Source organism: Pelophylax lessonae (genome assembly GCF_965119305.1).
Source record: "Pelophylax lessonae genome assembly, chromosome: 7".
In the NCBI taxonomy this organism is placed as follows: domain Eukaryota; kingdom Metazoa; phylum Chordata; class Amphibia; order Anura; family Ranidae; genus Pelophylax; species Pelophylax lessonae.
Genome location: NC_138774.1, coordinates 80,897,073 through 80,920,946, shown reverse-complemented (window position 1 = coordinate 80,920,946; position 23,874 = coordinate 80,897,073). Strand labels below are relative to the sequence as shown.

The following is a 23,874-nucleotide window of genomic DNA, read 5'->3' as shown; positions in this document are numbered from 1 at the left end:
CCTGCAAGCAGCACAGGCACCACAGTGTTCAGCATTTGATACTTCTGGTAGTGGCAAATGCCTGGGTCACAAGTGCAGGCGCTGTGGTTCCTTCTGCCAACCCTACAGGATTCTTTAGGACATACAGTATTATCCAGCAGGAGCTACCACTGAGTGACACAAATAGGCATTTGACACTCCTGGAAGTGTCAAATGCGGACGTCTTTACTGGAGGCTGTGTTACTTGAAAAGGGCAGAGTTCAGACTCTCCACAGGCTGGAGAGGGAATTAAATCAAGATGCCAATAAAGATCTACAAAAACAAAACTTCTAAATATTATGTACCAGTGCGTTTTATGAACATAGCTTGGGTAAAGTCATCCCAGTCGCTGACTTTTTACAGCAAATACTCCATACTTAAACTGTCTGAAAACTTTTATTGAACTAAAAGCATAATATAACAAATATTTACAAAACTGGGTATTGAGAAGGTTCTTGTATTCAGTCGCTATCACTGCCATCGCTGGAGGCAGAGCCCTGCTCACTTCCGCTTTGCTCCTCGTTTTCCTGCTGGGATCGGTCACTCCCAAACGGACTGCTGCTGGCGCTGCGGCTTCTGCGCCCTCTGTTTTTGCCCTCCTCTTCTTCCTCGCTGACACTTTCCTCTGCTTCACCTCCGCTTTCATTCTGCACTTCGTCATCACTGTCGTCGTCATCATCACTGCCAAAGATTTCCTCCTTGTCTCTGGCAGCTCTGTCTTCTTCACTGCTCTCCTTATCCTCTTCTTCCTCTTCCTTCTCCTCTTGGACTTCTTCTCCCTCTTCTCTTTCACTCTCACTACCCGAGGCCTCTCCACCGCTGCCTTCCTTCTCACTCTCACTGCCCTTCTCTCCGTCTTCTGCATCTAAAAGGAAAGAGTTATTTGATAATCAGCAATGCAAGCAGAATACACACTATGTATCAAAATGGCTACCGGTTTTTCAGTCTCAAAAGCAGCTCCTTAAACTCTGAATACAATCAAACACTTCTAACATAAAAGTAGCATGTAATGGCCTTTTAGGCATTCTGCTTATCAGCCATACTATCCTGGCAGAGAAGAAGAAGCACCCCCCCCCTCCCCTCTCCTGCCTGACTGTTGTTCAGGTATGCTTGTTGGTGACAATGTCTTCTGCCTGGCTGCAAACATCAGACAAGAGAGGTGCCTTAGAAAAAAATAAAGTTGGATGTGTGCTTTATGCAGAGCAGAGCACAGCATGGGAGAGAGGAACACAGAGCAAGGGTGGTTGGTTGGGGATAGAAATGATCTACTTCCTTTCTAGAAGATAGGTGGGAAACTCTTTGTCCAGGGGCTTTGATCGAGCATGAAATAAAAAAAAAAAAAGTAATGTGATTCTGACTGATGCAAATTAAACTGGGTGACAAGTAGCCTGACCTGACCACATCCAAATCCTGTAATGGAACACTAAGTTGAGGACCTGTTCTTGGCCAACAGTGGAGAACACCCTAATGAAAGCATGTGGGGGGATGACCCTATCCACCGTATGATCGAGAAGCACATACATAACACAATTCACAAATGACAGAAGTGGTACAAGCATAGGTCATCAGATACAGCTATAACTGTAATCCGCTATTAGCTTATCCAGACAATCATACCACAAATTCTGGGGCTTCATAATGGCATAAATGATATCTGCATTGGAATATTGCCATTTTTATTACAGGTTACTGCTAATCCTCAATAGACTGTAATATGGATTATATGTATTGGTAGCAAATGTAAATGCTTCCTGGAGGTTAGTCTAATTTGTGTTGTCCCTCTACTAATGGCAGCCTTCAGGAGCTCTGCTGAAACAACCACCCGTGTGTGTCTGCTGTCACTGCTGCGTGTGCTCTGCGCTGCTGTATACATACCGTACATATAACAGGGACAGGTCAGTAACATAAAAAGTAAAAGCATAAGTTCACCTTTGGGATCATGTTGCATGTTCCACCCGTTTTTAGGGTGGAACATGTAACATGTTCCCAATGCTGCATCCGCTGCCCAATCCTCCCCCTCCCTGTGACAGCAGTACTAGCTGTCAGTTTTTTAAATTAGCGTGGTTGTGCAGGCAAATTAATTACCCAACGTCTTTTGCGGCTGTTGGCTTGGAGTTCTCAAACAACCAATGAACAATTTTTTTTTTTTTACCTTATCCTTTAACCACAATTTTCTGTTAAATTCCATCTAAAAGGGAGTTTCTCACTATAGCCCTATGGTGCATTGTGCTGCAAAACGCATCAGACCAAAGCTTGCCACACTGGCTAACTCAATCCTGGTGACATTAGCAGTAATATACACCTGTCTACACAGGATCAATAAATACCATACCTGATCCCTGAGTATCATGATCCTGATCCACTTCCATTTCCTCCTCCTCTTCTTCTGGCTCGTGATTCTCCAATTGAGCTCTGCGGGCTTCCTGTAATGGAGAAGAGAATTCAGCAACATGTACAATGTCTCCACCTGCTGGCCAAAATGTATCTCTCAATTCGTACATAAAGGTGTATGGCCGTACCGAGTAAACCCGCGTGTAGCTGTGGTGCAGCCGCTTGAGTTTACACATACACCGGTGTATTTTTTTTTTTTTAAGACAAATTCTGTAATGCATGTCATTGGTTAAAATTACACCGAAGCTGGGGCTTCCGGGTGCCAAAACAGCCATACTTGTTCTGTACATCCATATGCTCTAATAAATGGCCACATGCAAGACACTTAAGCTCTTTTACTGCTTGCTAAGAATATGTAAATAGTACCGGTGTCCACATGATGGACATTAAAGTACTCCTGTCATGAGAGAAATATCAGTGCTGCCTTTGCTGGCCCCTTAAAAATGCTAGTTGTCTGGCTTTCATACATTAACCGCTTAAAGACCAGCCGCCACAGATCTCTAGCCCTGCAGCTAAGCAATGGGTCTGGAGGCCGCGGCGATCGCTGCAGATACTGACAGAAGGCGGTGAGCCGTTGTAAACACGGCACACCGCTCATTTGTCACTGACTGAAACAGGGCTCCTGTGTTCCTGTAATTTCGGAACACAGGAGCCCTGTTTCCATCCACCAAGTCTGGCCCCAACACAGTTAAAATCGTCCCCCAGGTACATATTTAACCCTTTGATTGCCCCTAGGTTAACCCCTTCCCTGCCAGTGTCATTATTACAGTAACAGCGCATATTTCTAGCACTGATTACTGTAGTAATGTGATGTCACTGGTCCCCCCAAAAGTGCGGCGGACAGATCAGACACCTAACTGACATTTTTGACAATGACGCAGTTCCGCTAAAAATCGCAGATCGCCGTCATTACTAGTAAAAAAAGCAAATAAATAAAAATGACAAATCTTTCTTCTAGACGCAATAACTTTTGTGCAAACAAATCAAAATACGCTTATTGGGATTTTTTTTTACCAAAAATATGTGGCAAAACACAAATTGGCCAAAAATGATGAAAAAAATTGATTTGAAATTTTTTTTATTGGGAATGTTATATAGTAGAAAGTGAAAAAACTGCTTTTTTTTTCAAAATTGTCACTCTTTGTTTATAACGTATAATCAAAAAAAAAACAAAAAAAAAAAACTTTTGGCGGTGATCAAATACCGCCAAAAGAAAGCCCTGTTTGTGGGGAAAAAATGGCATCAATTTTATTTAGGTAGAGCGTCACACGACCGCGCCGTTGTCAGTTAAAGTAAAGCAGTGACGAATCGCACAAAAATGGCCTGGTCATTAAGGAAATCCTTCCAGTCCAGAAGTGGTTAAAATTTAAGCATGTAGTAAATATCAGAATCCCTTATCACTATACTCTCTAGATTTGTTACATGTGGGGACAAAGTGTTCAAAACCTCAGCATCAGCATTACAGCCAGGGAACCAGTCTTTTCAAAGGAAGTCTAGAATTTTTTTTCCAATGACAGGTAAAATTTAAAGCAAACCTGGTCTGGAAATAAATGTATACAATATCACTATTTCCCTTAAGCCCCAACATTTAGGGTGCAATAAAGTCCTCCTATCAGGAAGCTGGTAGTTTGGCCTACTCTCTAATGCTTTCTTGTGGCAGTAGAAGCCATCACGTTTAGCAACACTTATCATGGCATGGGAAGGGGTTGTTTAATCCACCAATGTCTATCAGGATATCATTAACTGCATAACAGAATGTTCCACATTCCAGGGCTACAAATGTGCTCTAAAGAAGAAAAGATCATGCATGCAGATGAAGGTGAGCGATAAAATAAGTAAAGCCACCAGTTTACTTTTCCCCGTTCCAGTACATGTAAATATTAAAAGGTAAGCTTTTGCTTTGACTACGGAAGGAAACGCAATGGATTTTCATTTTAATGTCTCCCTCTCCAGCAGCAAATGCTTAAGGTGGTTGTAAAGCCTTAGGTTCCGTTCACATCTAGGCTTCCTGGATCACGGGTGGAATCACCGCGATTCTGCCCAGGATTACAACTTCGCCGCAAAGCGAGGGAGGCGATTGCGACCCTTGTTACTTTTCGCACTCCAATTGTGGTGCTGCAGCAGTTGCAATTATGGACGCAGCAGAGGAACTTGGAAGCGAGCCCGCACAGGTGCCCCCGGAGAAAGCGGCTTTCTGTGGGGCACCCAATGAAGCAGAGGGGTCTGGAGCACTAGTTGAGCTAGATGGACTTGTGTATTTTTTAACCTTACTATGTAATTAAGAGGATTGGGGCTGCTCTGTGCAAAATGATTCCACAGAGTAGGTAAGTATAGGCATGTTTGTTATTTCTATTAAAAATAAACGCAAGGGTTTACAAGCCCTTTAAAGCTCTGTTCAACTGAAAAGAGCAAGGAAAGGGAAGCTCTGCGCAGACTCCTTTACTCTAGTTGGAGCTTACACAGGGCTAAAAGGCTGTCTCTTCACTCCTTTAGCCCAAGCATCACATAATCGTCTATATGAAAAAGTTTTGTTGTTTCCACTCAATCCCTGTGGCTCAATGGAGCATCAATGAAGTGCATGATAGGAGAGTATTTGTAGCTACAGAGTGAGGCATAAATGCAAACCTGTTGCTTCGACCTACATGAACAAGCACAGGATTTTGCTTGAACCTCTTCACGCCAGCCGAACAAACATATGCCGCCTCTCGGTGTGTGAGCCTTCACGCCGAGCGGCAGCATATATCCAGCCCTGTGTAAACCACTAACAGTGCTGAGAGTGCGCTCTCAGCACAGTAGGCAAGAGTTACCAGAAATGCAAAAAAAGTGGTCACCGCCTCCACCCATAACTGGTCTTAGTGGTAAGGAGCTCTGGAAGGGCGGACGCAGATCAAAAAAACGAAGAGATTTCCAGTCACAACTTACCAACCAGCCAGCAACCAACCGAATTGACCTGTCTAACAGTATGCGTTAAAAACAGGGGTTTGGTTGCACAGATTTGCAAATACATGCATAAGCTGCAGAGTTACCAGAAAGCTCCTGATGCATACTTAGTGATTGGGAGCTTTCTGATCATGTGACTGCTGTGACAGCCAATCAAAGCATTCACATGACCCAATTGCCTGTCACTGCCTCCCTGCATTTAGAACGCTTAAAGGGCCAGAAGGCACACAGTGGGAAGGGGTTAAAGAGGATTTCCAAAATAAAAAAAAAAAAAACTGATTTTTGCCTTTCCGTAAAATCCTTTTCTCTGATGATCATTTAACGGACACAGCTCCATATCTTATTTGACCTTTGGGTTATGCTGCCCCCTACAGGAGTAGGACCTTAGGTGGAAAAAAATTGACTAGGCCGATAGGGCAGTCCTAGGAGGTATACTCCTCCCACTTTCTGTTATAGGACTTCAGTTTTGTAACAAGCTGTATCAGAAGAATATATAACCCAAACAACTAGAGCTCACCTACCAAGAAAACACACACCCTCAAGAGGCAAGAGCCTCCGCAACAGCGGCCTGAAAAACTTTGCAAGTAAAAGCAGCATCCGCAGATGCTAGGACATCCACCTTCTAAAACTTAGTGAATGTGTGCACAGACAACCAGGTGGCCGCCTTGCAAACCTGGACCACTGACGCCTGATGACGGAAGGCCCAGGAGGCACTAAGCGCCCTTATAGAATACGCCTTAACAGGGAAAGGAGGAACCTGACCCTTGATGGAATAGGCCTGCACCATCCACCAGTGGAACTGTCAGTTTCTTTAGGAGGGACTCCTCAAAAGGATACCTCCTAACAAAACACTTCGGTATCCCAACCATGCGTTTCGAGGAACCCCACTGACAAGCGACAATCTTGTCAAAATAGGCAGGAAAGAGGAAAACCTTAGTCACCTTGGATGGTCTGCAGGTGCCAAATTAAACCGCCACAGCTTACGCAGCATTTTCTGTGTCCTCCATTTTTAAAGCTTCCCACACTGATACAATCAGTGCCTCCACAAGCGCCCTTTCTTGCACAGATGTGGTGGAGGAGGAATCATCCTCACTACTGGAGCAATTGAAGCGCGTGGACGCAGACCTCGTGGGGTGACTCGCGTCCGTGGCAACCAAATCAGCCTCAGAATCAGAGGATGCAGAGGAAGCAGGTGAAGGCGGAGGGTGCTTTTTACTGGATCTGCAATTGGTGGGACGACACTACTCACCACATCTTTGGAAGCGGGTGGGCCCCACTCCGGGCAGATCACCTCCCCATCTTAGATTTTTTTCCTTTTTAAACTAAACTTTTTTTCCTTTTGTTGTTTTTCTTTCTACGATTAAATCTGTTCCTGTGAGAACTACAATACACTGCCCGACTGGGTGACGCACTGGATATCCTAGATCCTTATGGTCTCCCCAGTGGGGCTATGTCATGGCCGACCCAGCGTGGAGCTGCCGTCTGCACGCGCTTGCTGGCCAGAATGGGGAGACCATAAGGATCTAGGATATCCAGTGTGTCACCCAGTCGGGCAGTGTATTGTAGTTCTCACAGGAACAGACTTAATCGTAGAAAGAAAAACAACAAAAGGAAAAAAGTTTAGTTTAAAAAGGAAAAAATGCTAGGACCAGAGATCCCAGCAAGGAACTAGGTCCTTACTCCTGACTAGTCAGAAAAAAACTAAAGTCCTATAGCAGGAAGTGGAAGTATACCCCTAGGACTGCCCTATAGGCGTGGTCAATTTTTTTCTGCCTACTTTCCTATTCCTGTAGAGGGCAGCATAACCCAAACGGTCAAAGAAGATATGAAGCTGTGTCCGTCAAACGAAAGAGAAAAAGATTTTAGTTTTTGCATGTTTTCTTATAATTTATAATCTATGCTTCCTTATTCTCTAACCACCATCTAGATATACCACCAAAATTTCCATCTCTATCTGACATCACTGAACATAGTCCTACCTGAGCCTCCAGCTCCTTCTCATTCATATCTCTGTGTTTAACCACGAGGAAAGCGTTGGTTCCAGATTGAACTCCAGCCTTCACCCTCCTTTTACTGAGACGCACCCTGCACCAAACAAGAAAGACTTTGTATTAGCATATACCTCTCAACAATGACAAAGTTCTAACGGAACACAAACTCTTGGGTCATAAAACACACAAACCATAACAGAGCAGCTCACCTTGTCTCCAGTTCATTGTAGTAAACGCCATCACCCTCTCTGAAGATAAAGAAATAGTTCTCCTCATAGCCTTTGCTGGCTTTGTTTTTAACGTTCCAGTTGTACTCTCTGGCAATCTTGTAGTCATATCTATACATTAAAAGCACACGTTTAGAAAAAAAAATGCATCTTCAAGTCCAGGAAAAAAGGTGACAATGCAGATCTACAAAATATTACAGGTCTATAACAATGCAGGTCTACAAAATATTACAGGTCTATAACAATGCAGGTCTACAAAATATTACAGGTCTATAACAATGCAGGTCCACAAAATAACTATTAGGGTAGCCCTACAAAAGCAGAGATTTGCGGGTAGTTTCTTCACTTACATGTCCTCAGCCATGTAATCCAGACCCTCATCCTGGTCCCTTTTTCGTTTCCGCATGGTGTCGTCACCGGGCAGGAAATATGCCACAAACTGGTTTCCTTCTTCATCCATCATACCTCTGGAAATTTAATTCAGAAATTTATAATGACAAAGTATTAAAACCTGGGATTTACTCTTTTTCCTGTTCTAGGGATGGTGGTTACCTAGACATGAATACAAACATACCTTTATTTATTTATTTTTTGTTGAGTGGAGTGGGGAAAGACTAGCATCTGTCAGGTTTGTTGTTGCATCCAACACCACTATTCAAAATCCCTTCACTTTCTATCTCAGTTATAGAGGTCAAACAAGTGGAAATCAGCCCAGATAGAAATATATCTTTCCAACAGAGACTCAAGCAGGGATACAAACCTGACCAAAGTTTATAACCCTCCCCCACTTTCTACATACCAAAATACATTTTGGACTGGCGTTACACTTTAGAATGAGATCTATACCCTCTTCATTTTTATCTACATTTAAAAATGATCAGCTAAATTTAACAAAAAAAACCTCAAAGTGTAATATTGTTTTATTATTATAATTATTATTAACATCTAACATCTATATAGCGCCATCAATTTATACAGCACTTTACATACTCTATATTCCAAGGTGGATAAAAATCAATAACAAAAAAAAGATGATTTTTTTTTATTTTAATTTATTTAAATCTGTTTTTTTTTTTTTTGTTTACCAATTTGTTTTAATAAAATGCTTCTGGAGTAAAAATCTATCTAAAGATAATTTTCTATTTAAGAAAAACTATTAATTTAGTTTATTCAGCATGAAATGGAGCTCAGATATGTAGCATGAGGCTGTATATTCTGGAATATTTACATTTTTGGTAAACTTCAATGAATCCAAGCTCTGCAAGCTGAGATAACATGTACTGCATTGATGCATTTGCACGATTTCACAGTAACCATGAGATAAAACAAAGTTCAGGAATATTCCTTTATCCCATTGTTTTGCAAATCTATGTACACAACAAACTGTATGATTTAATTGGTTCTGATATCGCTGTTATACACCTGACAGCATATTATTCTAAATAGGAAAAATATTAAAGATTCTATCTACCAGCAAGAATAAGCCCTTACATTTAAAGAGCATCTGTCATTTCAGAAGCATAATTGCAGCGCCTGTTAGCGGGCATCCACGTCCCTCACCTTGTTAGGTTACTGCCGCATCACATCCCATTAAAGTGAATAAGAATGTCAGTGAGTCAACAGGGGGTCATAGGAGGAGATGCTGCAGGACAGAGATGACACTTGTTCTTTAAAAATCGAGTTGATTTAAATCAAGCCTTTTTACTAGCGATTTAAACCGACTTGATTTAAATCAAATCCACCCTGGTACATTCACATTGGTTTCCCGAGCTGCTTACAATCTAAGGTCTCCATCTCACATATTGTAAATATAAACACACATACTAGAAGCAATAGACAGGAGCCAATTAGCCTACCAGCATGTCTTTGGAGCGTAGGAGGAAACCAGAGTACCCCGAGGAAACGGACACAAGCACAGGGAGAACGTGCAAACAGAGTGTGTCCTGGGTGGAGTTCTAACCAAGGAACCCAGTGCTTAAAGCCACTGAGCTGCCAACACCAAAAACCTGATTGTATACAGCTTGTCATTATATAGGTACATAAGGATTGCAGGTTTGACTTGTGGTCTATGGATCTTCCATTGAGCAGGCTCAAAAGGGAGTATTTTCAAAAGGCGGCTGTGTGATGCCAGGGAGGCTGCACAGTGAAGATATTGGCAGAGTGGGGAAAAATAATTATGAGCCCTTATAGAGCTGCTATGTGAGGGCATTATAAATGAGTACTAAGTATATACTGCAAAAGCATTTCAATATATGTACTGACTAGAAATACACTATAACTTTGATGGTTGGTGCAGAAGTGCACTCCTTTCATTGAGATCAGTGGAAAAAGTATCATCCTACATTGGTAGTTTGATTACAAATGGACTGATTGCAGAGATGATCACTCCGATTGCTTAAGGTACCCCTAGAAACCTCCAGAGAAACCTTGGTTAAAAGTGGTTGTAAACCTTTACATATACAAACTTGTGAAGTGACTGGCCTTACACAGAGAATTAAACAAATCCTCCTACATAAGCTGTACCTTTCTATCTGCAGTCTTCTCTTCATCTCTTTAAAGTGCTGAATTATTCTTGCCTGAGAGTTTAGAAAAAAGGGGGCAGAAAGCTGCAGTTACATTCTGCAGAGCTCAGTGAGGAGAGCTCTGAGAGCCGATTGGAGAGAAGAGACACACCTCTCTTCCCACAGCTCACAGGAACAGAGCTGAGGCTGTCAATCAGCAGGAAATCCCCCTCCAAAAATTTTTTTCTTTTGGTGTCAGGAAAATATGTCAGAAGTGATTCATGCTGACAGCAGAGGAACACAGCCGTAGACACTTAAAACTCTTAATTGAGGTAAGCACGCTAAGGGATATACTTTGTTCATATTTCATGCCTGAGGTTTACAATCACTTTAGGAAAGACTGTTGCAAGCAATAGGTTTGTGGTTTATAGTGCATCTTACTCCATTTAGCCATCAGATATATAGCAAAGGGCCAGTTTAGGCACTTGTGCGTTTTACTCCAGAGCTGCTCGGAGTGCACCTGTAAATATTGACTTATTAAAAGCTGGAATCTGAATATCTCATGGACCGCTTCCAATATGGCAATGCTGCGTGTGCCTACTGATACAGTCCTGGGCATTATATAGTAAATTTGTGGATGGGAGGTTTTATCTTTTGGAATAGATGGAACCACTGCTGGACAGTCCTCCCACTGGAGTGAGATATAGTCTGTCAGCTTTCTGATAAAATGGTTTGATTTTTCTACTATTTTCCCCCACAGGTCTATGGGGTCCTGTACTTCATCAGATGGCGCAGAATGAACACGGATGAAAGCTTACCTGATCATGGCCTGGGACATCATCTCCAGGGCTGCAGATCCTGTGGCCTCCTTAGGTGCAGGATCAGAATCAAATATGACTTGAGCGCAGGGGTTAATCCACATCTAGGAATGGAACCATAGTAACGATTATGAGAAAGAAAAGAAGGAATTTGCAGTAATGCAACATGCCAACCAAATATTCTGAATATAAAGGAAATCCTGACCTCCCTTTGAAAATGCTAGTCTCTTGTCTGTCTCTGGCTTCAGTGAACATCTGCTCACTGATCTTCCCTGCGAAGTATGAACCCCTATGAGCATAGCCCTCAGCTCTGAGAGCTTCTAAGGGTTCAAAGCTGTAAGATCATAGGCACTTTGCCTGGGGAAGAAACTGATCAGGTTTAGAGGGGACTCTGAAGTTCTAATAAAGAATCGGTCACCTGCACCAAGCTATTGCATAGGGGGCTTTTCAGCCCTCGTTACAGCAATAAAAATTTTAAAAAAATAAAGTGCATGAAAAAGGAGGATTGCACCACATCGGGTTTTACCGCACACTCCAAAGTGAAAGCAATAATTCAAGGGCTGTCATTCATGGTGAACTCCAACTTAATCAGCTGTAAAGGCATTTAACAGAACACCTATGACATTTTGGGTACCTTTTTTTATGGCTTTGTGGGCATAAAAAAACGTTAAGGCTTGAAATATTTGGTATTTATGTAGATCCTCATCTTTTATATTAACAGTAGGGAAAATATGTGACAGAAAAATGCAACTACCAACATTTTACTCTACAGAGCCTTTCACCCCATGGAAATGGTTGACTTTTTAAACATATTTGAACATTAGATAGTCATTCAAATAGTTCCTACATATAAAGTGATCTAATTGAGTAAGCTACACATAGAATTGACATGGTGTATTAATGCTTATAATCTAAATCAATGAAAATAATGCAGATTATTCAGGTGGGGGGAGAAAGGAAAAAAAAAAAAAAGAAGCAGTACACCCTCACATTTACCACCACTTCAAATACACACATTTAGATGTTCCAGGTTACACACCAATGAACTGGTCTTATTTAAACCTTAAATGTCTACTGTTTTTTTTGCCAATGTGTGCTATGTCTTATACCAAGATATAAAAAGCTCAGAAAAAAGATGTGGAAGCCTAGGAATCTGTCACAATTTTTAACAAGATGGCCACATTATAAGAAAAATAATTATTCCACTATAAGGAAATGAATCTACAAGTAACGTAGATTTCAAATGACTGTTGACTTGACCAGAACTGGTCATTCCAGCAGGTTCAGATCAAGAGCGGATAGATGCTAGAAGTCACCAAAGTACCATTGCGGTAAGTGCAGTAACTCTTACAACAGCTGGTGTCAAAGTGCATGCATCTACAATTAGAAAGATATTTCACCGCTTTAAAACATTACAGTGGGACTACAGTTTGCAACTGAACATATAGACAAAGAACGGCCTTCTGGAGCAATGTAATTTAGACTGATGAGCCAAAGAGTAGAACTGTTTAGCTACTGCAGCAGTAGGCATGTGTGGCACAAACTGACATATTTCAAGAGAAGAATCTCATACAAACTGAAGCATGGTGATAAAAACTGGATTTTCGACTTACCGTAAAATCCTTTTCTCTGAAGTTCATTGACAGACGCAGCTCCACATCTTATTGACCATTGGGCTATGCTGTCCCCTACAGGAGTAGGACACTAGGCAGGAAAAAAACTTTACCATGCCTATGGGGCAGTCCCTGCAGGCATACACCCACACTCTGCTATAGCCCTCAGTTTTGTTGCAAGCACTCATAATTAGAGGGGCAGGTGCTGCGTCTGTCAATGAACTTCAGAGAAAAGGATTTTACGGTAAGCCAAAAATCCAGTTTTCTCTCATCGTTTATTGACAGACGCAGCTCCATATCTTCTTGACCATTGGGACTCCCCAAAGCAGTATTTGCATGGGGGGTGGGAAAAACAACGCAAAGAACGAACGTAATTCCCCAAAGGCTAAACTTAGCCAACCAGGTAACATGGAGCTCAAACCAGGAACAACTGGAGCTCGCTTAAAACATACACTGTCAAAGAGAATAGTGTCTCTTTTAAACAGCAGCCTGCAAAACCTTGCGGCCAAAAGAAGCTTTCGAGGATGCCAACAGATCCACCTTGTATAATTTTGTGAATGTGTGCACCGACGACCAAGTTGCCGCCTTGCAAACTTGCATCACTGACGCCTGATGGCAAAACGCCCAAGAGGCACTCAGCACCTTAGTAGAATGCACCTTCACAGGCAAAGGTGAAACCTGACCCTTCAGTGAATAAGCCTGAACCACCGCCTGCCTGATCCATCTGGATATGGTCACAGCAGACGCAGTCAATCCTTTTCGAGGTCCTTCGATGAGGACAAAGTCTGATTCCTGAAAGATTCAGTAGCTGCCAGGTAAACTCTAATTGCCCGATTCATATCCAAAGAATGCAAAACAATTTCCTTGGGATGCTTGGGCATAGGACAGAGTGAAGGCAGCACAATGTCTTCATTCAAATGAAAATCAGAAACCACCTTAGGAAGGAACGACTGATTAGATCGAAGTACCACTTTATCCCTGTGGACCACCAGATAAGTTGAACAGCAGGACAACGCTGCCAATTCAGATACTCTGTGGGCAGAAGTAATAGCCACCAAATAGGCAACCTTCTATGACAGTTTAAGCAGAGGAATCTCCCTAATGTTCTCAAAAGGAGGTTTTTAAAGAACAGAGAATACCAAATTAGGATCACACGGAGGTAGCGGGGATCGCGTCGGAGGAGCCATATGGCTAACCCCTTGAATAAAAATGTGAATCAAAGCATGCGTAGCTAAAGTGCATTGGAAAAACACAGTCAAAGCCAACACTTGGCCTTTGATAGTGCCCAAAGCCAACGGCTGTTCAACCCCTTTTTGAAGAAAGGTCAAAATCCTAGCCACCGAAAAAAAGGGGAGGATGCACACCTTCAGCGATTCACACCATGAATTGTACGATTTCCACGTACGATGATAGATCTTCCTGGAAGAGAATAGATCTTCCTTGAGATAGCAGATCTTCCCTGAGAGGAAGTCTCCAAGGAACATCTGCGACCAACCTTACCAGATCTGCGTACCAAGACCGGCGAGGCCAGTCTGGGGCCACCAGAATGACCGGAATCTCTTCCACCTCTATTCTGTGAAGAAGCCTTGGCAGGAGTTTCAGTGGAGGGGACGCATAGATCAGCCGATACTCACCCCAAGGAGCCACCAGTGCGTCTGTGGCGTCGGCCAGAGGATCCCTCAACCTGGCTACAAACCCCTGAACCTTCTTGTTGAGTTGAGAAGCAACTAGGTCAACATCGGGTGTCCCCCACCAGACACATAGGTGAAACACCTCCGGGGTGCAGGGACCACTCCCCCTGATCCAACAACTGATGATTTCGGTAATCCACCTGCCAGTTTTCCACACCTGGTATGTGCACTGCAGAAAGGGCTGGAACAAACAATTCCGCCCACACTAGGATCTCAGCCACCTTCCGGACCGCCAAGACACTCTTGGTGCCCCCTTGATGATTGATGTAAGCCACGGCCGTGGCATTGTCCGATTGAATCCGGGCTGGACAACCCTGTAAACGAGTTGTCCAGTGACTCAGGTAAAGCTTTATCGCTCTGTGTTCCAGAATATTGATTGGAAGTCTGGACTCTTCTGCCATCAAGGACCCCTGCATGCAGAGCTTCCCCAGCACTCCTCCCCAGCCGGACAGGCTGGCGTCTGTGGTTACCACAGTCCAATACAGTGGAAGGAAAGACTTGCCCTGGCTTAGTGCTAATGAGTGAAGACACCATAATAGGGCAGTCCTTGTGTTGGGACTCAACCAAATCATAGTGTCCAAGGACTTTGGGTCCAATTGACAAGAATCTCCCTTTGTAAGGGTCTCGTGTGGAACTGAGCAAACGGAACCCCCTCGAAGGTTGACAGCATCAGGCCCAAGGCGCGCATGCAAGACCGCAGAGAGGACAGATTTCTAGTTAACAGCAAATTAATTGCCCCCTGCAACTTTTGCAGCTTGTCCGGGGGAAGAAAAACCCTCGCTGAAGCGGAGTCCAGAGTCAGGTTCAGATAATCCAATCTTAAGGATGGCATCAGAGCAGATTTTTTTTAAATTGATGTTCCAATCGAACTCTTCCAGAGTCCATACAGTAAATGTCAAGTCGCCCAACAGGGCTGACCCCCCCCACACAAAACCCCCCTCACATCAGAGACCCCACACACAGAGCCCCCTTTCATCAGAGACCCCCCACACAAAGCCCCCCTAACATCAGAGATCCCCCACACAAAGCCCCCCCACACAAAGTCCCCCTTACATCAGAGACCCCCCACACAAAGCCCCCTTACATCAGAGACCAGACCCCCCACACATCAGAGACCATCCACACAAAGCCCCCCTAACATCAGAGATCCCCCCTCACATCAGAGACCCCCCACACAAAACCCCCCTCATATCAGAGACCCCACACACAGAGCCCCCTTTCATCAGAGACCCCCCACACAAAGCCCCCCTTACATCAGAGACCCCCCACACAAAGCCCCCCTAACATCAGAGATCCCCCACACAAAGCCCCCCTTTCATCAGAGACCCCCCACACAAAGCCCTCCTTACATCAGAGACCGCCACACAAAGCCCCCCTTACATCAGAGACCCCCTTACATCACAGAACCCCACACAAAGCCCCCTTACATCAGAGCCCCCACATCAGAGAGCCCCCCTTACATCACAGACCCCCCTCAAAAAGCCCCCCCCCCACACAGAGAGCCCCCCTTACATCACAGACCCCCCCCCACAAAAAGCCCCCTTACATCAGAGACAGCCCCCCACATCAGAGAGCCCCCTTACATTTTTTGAAGGAGACCTCACGCTGTCTGCTCTGCAGCTTTTTTTTTTCTTTTCTTTAAACTTCCCACCCACACATCCCCGGGGTAGGAGGAGGAGGAGAAGGGCGGGGCGAGGAGGAGCTGACGATCCCTGCAGGGAGGAGGGAATCTGTCACCATGGTGGATCGGAGGCCGAGCTGTGTGTGATACACAGCTCGCCCTCAGACTGTCAGCACAGCACTGCAGTAGGTGAGGTGACCGAGGCACAGCGGGAGGTAAGCGGCGGCCGCGGCCCGTGTTATCCCTGTCCAGGCCGCGGTCGCCGCTTGCCTCCCGCTGTGCCTGATCTTCTGCGAGCTGTGATGGCTGCACGGCGCCCTTGTTGCCCATGGCGCCCTGTGCAGTCGCACGGCTCGCACACCCCTAAGGCCGGCCCTGACCCCAGTACCGTAATCCCCCATAGTCGCTGTAATGCTAAAACCGGAGCCAACACTTTGTTAAAGACCCTGGGGGCGGAGGCAGGACCAAAGGGTAATGCCATAAATTGCTAATGCTCTTCTCCTACAGCAATGCGAAGAAAACGCTTAATAGAGAAGTGTAGATATGAGTCCTTGATATCTATGGAGGCCAAAAAGTCTCCTTGGTGTAGAGACGCCACTACTGTGCGAATGGACTCCATTCAAAACTTCTGCACCCACACAAAGGGGTTCAGAGACTTAAAGTCCAGGATTGGACGTACTTTGTCTTCTTTCCGGGGCATAGTAAACAGAACCCCTGAAAGCGTTCCCGAGAAGGAACCGGCACAATCACCCCTTGCGACAGCAGATCTTGTACCGCCTCTCTTAGATCCCTTAACCAGTCTGGAGATAGGTGTAGATTGGACAGGAAGAACCTGTCCGACCGCTGAGACCGGAAATTCAATCTTGTAACCCGATCGGATCAGTTCGTGGACCCATTTGTCCTGAATCAAGGAAGTCCATGTTTCCGGAAAGAAGCAAAGATGTCCCCCCACCCCAGAAACGGGTGAGGGCGTCCCTTCATGCAGACGAGGATTTGTCCGCAGATCCAGATTGGCCTGTTCTCAGCTTACCCGACCAAGGCTTCTTGGAACCCCCGGAAGACCTGAATGGCTTAGCTCCTTTCTCCTGCGACCCGGAAGTACGAAAGGGCTGCCTCTAAACAGTAAATGAAGGCCCCCCCCCCTCTATTACAAGGTGCCTTGCCCATGGTGGATTGGGGTAGAAGAGTACTCTTCTCACCCGTAAGGTCTTTGATCAACTCATCCAGGGAGGATCCAAACAACCTGTCCCCCGTAAAGTGAAGGTCAGAAAGAGCCTTTTTGGAAGACCGGTCCGCAGACCAGCTTTTCAGCCACACCATGCATCTAATAGCAACCCCCACCGCAGACACTCTGGCTACCTGTGGAGCCGCATCCAGCGACGCATCACATATATACAGAAGGCCTTGAACCATTTGGTCCGTTAGCTCGATCAGGCTGGTGAGAGCTGCTCCATTTCCAAGTCACCTTTTAGCAACTTCGCCCATTCTGTGATGGTCTGTGACACCAAAGTGATCACAAAGACTTTTAGGTTTTAGTATGGAGCCTGCTAACACATGCAAATGGGGGGACAGAGACTCAATCCGTCTAGCCACCGAGTCTGTAAATACCGGGGACTCTTCCACTGAGACCATAGTAGACTTGTTTAGTCTGGAAACCGGATGATCCATCTTAGGTGGCACGGTTCACCTAGTGGAAACCGCATCCGCGAAGGGGGTAACGCCTTTTAAAGCGCTTAGGCACCACTAACATTTGTTTGATGTGTCCACACTGTTCACTGACAAAATTGTCAAAAAGTACCGGACAGGGAAACACCTTGCCCAACTTCTGGGATTTGCGAGTGCCAAAAGACACTTGCGTCCCTGACGCTGTAGACCCATCCGCCATTTTGAAGACACAGGATCCACCAGGATGGTATGCGTCCGCGGCAGATTCTACTACAGAGGGAGGTGAAGGCAAAGAGCGTTTTCGGCTAGTGGCATTTTTCAAAACTAAATCCACTTTTGACACCAGGCTTTCCAAAACTGCTGTAAAAGCAGACAGCGGCTGTGACCCGGAGGGTCCTGCAACCACACTGAGGGGGTCTATAGGCGATATTTGGTCCTGGGACTCCATTAGTATAAAACAAAAAGCCAGTGTCACTTTAAGAAATTTAGAAAAAAAACACGATCCACACCGCTGCGCCACAAGTCCCAGCCCTAACACAGCCTGCAGCAGGGGAATGAGAAATACCTATAGGGTCCCCAGGAACATACCACCAAACCAGTCTGGAGGCTTCAGGAACGTTCTGTGCAGAGAATAGAAACGATCTGACAAAGGAAACAAAAAAGCACATGGGTCATGCCTAGAACCCCTAGCTTCTCCCTTGCTGTCCAGCGATCGTGGACTTCAAGAAAATAGCTGTCCCATGCATTCCTATGGGGAACTACCAAAACATGGCTGCCCATGCATTTCAATGAGAAAACGATTTACATTGATGCAGAGCAGAAAGCCTACAGCAAAATGGGGGCCCCCACGGTGCACCATGCAGTCTCCAGCCCCCCCCCCCCCCCAGGGGGGTTATCAGACAGAAGGCATTGGGGGGTCCCCAGGAGGAGACCCCACCAGGGCAGACTCTCCACCCCCCCCCCCCTGCAGAACCTTGTGGGGGGAGGGGACAGCCGAGGGGGGCCTGGTATCATTGAGAGGCCAGGGGAACCGAGGGATACCCGAGGGTCTGACTTTCCAAGGGAGGGGGCCCACGTCCACCCCAAGACTGCTAGAGAATTGGGGGGACAACATACTACGGCATCAGGTGGGCGCCACTCCGAACAGACTACCTCTCCAAATGGGGTGGGGGTGCTGACAGCCAAGGGGCATGCGCGGGCAGTCTCCGTCCATCAGGGCTCTGTTGTAGCGATGCCTAGTGCTGGACTATGACTTGCTCAGGCTCGCTGGTTAGGCTGGGAGACCTTCAGGATCTAGGATATTCAGTCCGAAACCCAGCCGGCTGTTGCTTGTAGTTCTCTCAGGAACACTAACTAAAAAAAATAAAGTCTTACAAAAAAAGGTCACCAAAACAAACCACTAAGACTCAAGTCCCAGCAGGGAACTTGGTCCTACTCCCAAACTAGGCAGAAACAAACTGAGTGCTATAGCAGAGTGTGTTGGTGTATGCCTGCAGGGACTGCCCCATAGGCATGGTAAAGTTTTTCCTGTCTAGTGTCATACTCCTGTAGGGGGGCAGCATAACCCAATGGTCAAGAAGATATGGAGCTGCGTCTGTCAATGAACGATAGAGAAAATGTTTTGGCTTGGGGATGCTTTGTTGTTTAATGAATGGACAGCCTGCAGTTATCGATTAAACTTTGAATTGTGCTTGATGGAAATGTGAGCCCATCTGAGGTTTAAAGTGGTTGTAAAGGTAGAAGGTTTTTTTACCTTCATGCAGTGCAGCTCACCCCCCTAGCCCTCCCTTATGCTCACCTGAGACCAATTTCAATCCAGTGATGTGCATGAAAGCAGGGGCTTCCATGGGCTCCTACTGCTGTTAATCACAGCCAGTGAGGAGGAAGCAGGGCCAAGCCACCCTCTGTGTGTCTTATGGACACACAGGCAGCTCAGGAGCAAGCACGCACGAGTGCTCCCATGGCAGGCAGCTTGCTAAAGTGGGCACTCAGTGAGGGCTGGGGTGGCCAGGAGTGCAAGCAAGGGACCTGCGAAGAGGAGGATTGGGGCTGCTCTGCGCAAAACCACTGCACGGAGCAGGTAAATATGACAGGTTTGTTATTTAAACACCACAAGCCTTGATAATCACTAAAGTTGAACCAGAGAGAGATATTTCAACACAAAAACGATCTAAAGAACACACACAAATCCAGGAATTGAAATGGGCAGATCATGTAGGAAGTCCCACAAACATCTTGCAATTGAATGGAGGTACATAGATTAAGCCGATATTGTATGGTGGCCAGTTATGCAATAGAATTACAAGCAGCAATTTCTGCTAAAAGTAGCAATACCAGCTTCTGAGGCCAAGGGTATGTTTACTTTTTAAACAGTGCATATAATAATATTTATTGTTGAATAAATGATTGAAAAGGCACATGTTTGTGTTTTTGTTCAAGTAGATCACCCTTATCTGTAGGCACTGTTTAAATAAGGGTCAAAACAGTTGAAAGTCAACTTTTTCCATGGCCTGTAATTGCTTTGCCACATGGCTATATATATTGTTTTTAGGTTTAAATTGAGTTTTCATGTTAAAAATTAGCTTTTTAATATGCGCACACTGCCTCTGGCAGCAAAACAGTTAAGGAATGTCTCTGAATAAATCATGAGAAGAGGTATTATACTCACCTCTCTGGAAACCCATAACTCCTACCTAGACTGCAGGTAGCCGAGTTCACCGACCTCAGATCCTCCCTCTCTTTGTGCCCACAAACTTCATACATATACACACATTGGGGGCACAGGATTATCTCACAAGAGGCAGTATTCCCACCCAACTATACCAAAGAAACCCTCTAACATTGGCTATATTGAATGCTGTAAAATTTGGGCTAAAATTTAAATGAAAAGAATTTGTCTTTAGCGCAGTTACAGTTTTTCCCTGGATAGTAGGGGGTAGCCGATTTATCTTACGCCTTGTCAACTATTTCTCTTAAGGACTGTACCTTAAAGTCAGGGAAGACAGGCATGACCTCCACTGGGGTAACACGAGGCTTGCTGTAATGCTGAGTAATCTGAAGAGAGGAAATGAACAACGTTAATAATGGAGACATACAGGGTCCTTTAATCCTCTATAAGAGGCTCATCATGCATTGCACTCACAGATTTCTGAGCATCTTCAAACGTCTTCTCGATAGCTGAAATCTGACTGTCTCTATCCTTGTAAATGTCCTCCTCTGTAAACTGCTGCTTGACAGACACTCCAATCCTGCGGTGACACAATTACCATAGAGTAATGGGCCATACACACTATAAGATTTTCTGAAGACTTTTTCCTTTAGATTTACCAAAACCATATAATATGAGGTCAAACCTAAACACTTTCAATTTGTATGCAATCCGGCAGGCCCTTGCACTACATAGAAAAGGTAAATCTGAAGGAAATCTAAACACAAAAGTTGGATAGTGTGTATCCAGCTTTAGACTAACACTAAGGGTAATAGCTGCAAAGGTGCATGGGAAATATATCCACACTGAACTTACTTGACTTCAGGCTTCTCATTGGAGATGCCATATCTGTTGAACTCTGTGGAGATGTACTCAGTTTTTCTCATCCATGGAACTACTTTAGCATGCTGCTGGGACCTGTATGTAAAATAGAAGATGAAAAAAAGAAACCATTATGGCTAATCTATTATAACTCTAATTCCAAAAAAGTTGGGAAGCGGTGTAAAACCTACATCAAAAGAGAATGTAATGATTTGAAAATCTCATAAATCCATATTTTATCCACAATAGAAAATATTTCAAAAGTTTAAACTGAGAAACGGTATAATTTTAGGGAAAAAATAAGGTAATTATGAAATTGATGGCAGCAACATGTTTCGGAAAAGTTGGGGCAGGGCAACAAAAAGCTTTCAAAGTAAGTGGTACAACAAGGAAGAGCTGGAAGAACATTTTGCAATTAATTGGGTTAATTAATTTATGTATCTCCTCTACTGTTCTTATGGAAAAGTGCTTACCAGTGCATCAAAGATGAAACCCAAATCCACTGTTGCTGCAATATATACCCAAACCCAATAACTAAGATAAAATAAAATAACCTGAACCAAACCTATTTGCAGCGCTGTGTGGATATACCAAAAAATAAAATGAATAACCTGTGCGCAAAAATAATTTAGTATAATTAACTGATTCCCTATATAAATAACATAAAAATATACACTCTATTCATTAAGCTGAAAAACCTTCTGAGCTGCGGCTCCCCCCAGCCAATCAAATGCTGTGACACAGGAGCAGTGGGCGTGGCTGAGACGCCTGCTCTGTCAATAAATGCAGACAGGGCAGCTCGGGAGTGAGCCCCCACGGGTGCCCCCATGTAGGGGGGTTTTGCGTGGGTGCACTTGCTGAAGAAGAGGGGCCTGGAGCACGGGCGGGGGACCACAGAAGAAGAGGATTGGGGAGGTTTTGTACAAAAGCATTGCACAGAGCAGGTAAGAAGACATGTTTGTTATTTTAATTTTTTTTTAAAAATGAAGGTTTAATATCACTTTAAGTGGCCATTTATGTTAAGTAAGAAGGATTAGAGTACAGGACCATTAACTTATGCAAAGATGATGACGCACAAAGTTATAAACCATACCTCTTGGAGCTGGTGGGTGCTTGAATTTCTTCTTCAAGAAGCTTCTCATCAGCTAAATCCAGGGGGACTGCAATAAAAGCAAATATTTCAATTTGTCTATCTTTATTATCATCATCAACTTTAAATTTAGAAAAAGCCTATTCATTCTTTAAGGTGTAACTAAACCCTTCCATTCTGCTGGGGACATCGCCATCTTATGCCCCATACACACGTGCAGATTATCTGCAGACTTTTGTCTGCAGACTTACCAAAACCATATAATATGAGGTCAAACCTAAACACTTTCAATTTGTATGCAATCCGGCAGGCCCTTGCACTACATAGAAAAGGTAAGTCTGCAGACAAAAGTCTGCAGATAATCTGCACGTGTGTATGGGGCATTAGCCTCTATGTAGATCTGCAGTTGCAATGGTACTGCACTTGTGATCAGCTGTGACACCAGCTATTTGAGAGCTTGGTTGAGAGTAAACATAAGCACACTGAAAACTGACCACTCTAACCAGAAGCATGCCCTGAATGTAGCATACACTGCGTGTGCACTAGTAGGCAGAATATAAATGAAAACACTGCAGAAAACATTGGTTTGATAAAAGGATCTAAAGGAGAGGAGTGGGAGGTGAAAAAACAAATATTCTGTATATACTCACCCTTATGGTTGCAGCATCGGTCACCTGCCAACTGTAAGCCGGAGAACGGAATGATCACATTACTGCTGATGGCTCAGTTCTTGGGCCTGCCCTGAGCACAGAGCAGTAACAGTCTGTCATCACTCTATGCTCACTGTAGTGTCAGGCTGTGGAGGGGGTGGGAGCAGCTGGCTCAGGCTCTTAGCGGTGTGTGTGAGAGACTAAGCCAGCAGCCGGTCTAGGCTTTTTGGCAGATCCTGACATTACTATTGGGATATATCCAGAGACAGGAGCAGCTCTGTGACAATAGCCAACAGTGGACTTTAGCCCATGGACAGCTGATTCTGGGTCGCAGGAATACAAAAGTAAGTGCACTCCTGTCACCCACATGAGGAAAAAAAGGTTATTGTACCCGTGCTATGGTTTTAAGTTCAGTGTCCTGTCTGTGGATAGTGTACTCACAACCATCTGTGAACAGTTTACACATATATTAAACCAATTATAAAAGTGCATGAAAGAGTTAAATATAAAATTAATGAAAGTGGGATTGAAGCTGCTGCTACTGTGTAAGGTTAGAAAATGAGGACAAAAGGTTGTTAAAACTTAGCCCTTCTTCCACAAATCAATCACATATGCTAAATAATAAAGTGCCAGCGCAATCAATAATAAAGTCGCCCCAGGAAGACGTCATATGTGACGAAACGCGTCGGGTCACAGCATGCTGACGTCACATACGTTACCAGGAAGGATGGGAGAGCGATTAGCCGGCCGGCACACAACTTTTTATAGATTGTAAGCTCTAACGAGCAGGGCCCTCTAGTTCCTCCTGTTTTGAATTGTATTTTAACTGTATTGTCTTCCCTCACATTGTAAAGTGCTGCGCAAACTGTTGGCGCTATATAAATCCTGTATAATAAATAATAATATAGCGCGATTTGATTTATAATATGGAAGTGTGATTCTTTTTTATAACAAATTTCTTAAGCCGTTTTACACTACGGAGCCCCTATTGCTCTTTTAAATGGTGGCTGTTTGATGATCCGTGGACCTGAGATTGAGCGACGAGCGGTGTTATACAAGTGGTCCTTGCTGCCTTCCCCCTTGCTAGTGGGTGGCTCTCCGGGAATCTCCCTGCATCTACATTTGGACG

At 44.5% G+C, this 23,874-nt stretch overlaps 1 protein-coding gene across 1 annotated transcript in view; it reads right to left on the bottom strand.

The window, feature by feature from the left end:
• Nucleotides 1-395: 395 nt before the first annotated feature.
• PAF1 (PAF1 homolog, Paf1/RNA polymerase II complex component) overlaps nucleotides 396-23,874 on the bottom strand; it is a 41,856-nt gene continuing 18,377 nt past the window's right edge. Inside the window, exons 5-14 of the mRNA XM_082262539.1 lie at nucleotides 22,099-22,165; nucleotides 21,000-21,101; nucleotides 20,619-20,724; nucleotides 20,462-20,530; nucleotides 10,887-10,990; nucleotides 7,918-8,034; nucleotides 7,550-7,678; nucleotides 7,329-7,434; nucleotides 2,351-2,441; nucleotides 396-877 (exon numbers count right to left, since the gene is read on the bottom strand). Coding sequence (XP_082118665.1) covers nucleotides 480-877; nucleotides 2,351-2,441; nucleotides 7,329-7,434; nucleotides 7,550-7,678; nucleotides 7,918-8,034; nucleotides 10,887-10,990; nucleotides 20,462-20,530; nucleotides 20,619-20,724; nucleotides 21,000-21,101; nucleotides 22,099-22,165 — 1,289 coding nt within the window. The 3' untranslated portion in view covers nucleotides 396-479. The remainder of the gene's footprint in view (nucleotides 878-2,350; nucleotides 2,442-7,328; nucleotides 7,435-7,549; nucleotides 7,679-7,917; nucleotides 8,035-10,886; nucleotides 10,991-20,461; nucleotides 20,531-20,618; nucleotides 20,725-20,999; nucleotides 21,102-22,098; nucleotides 22,166-23,874) is intronic.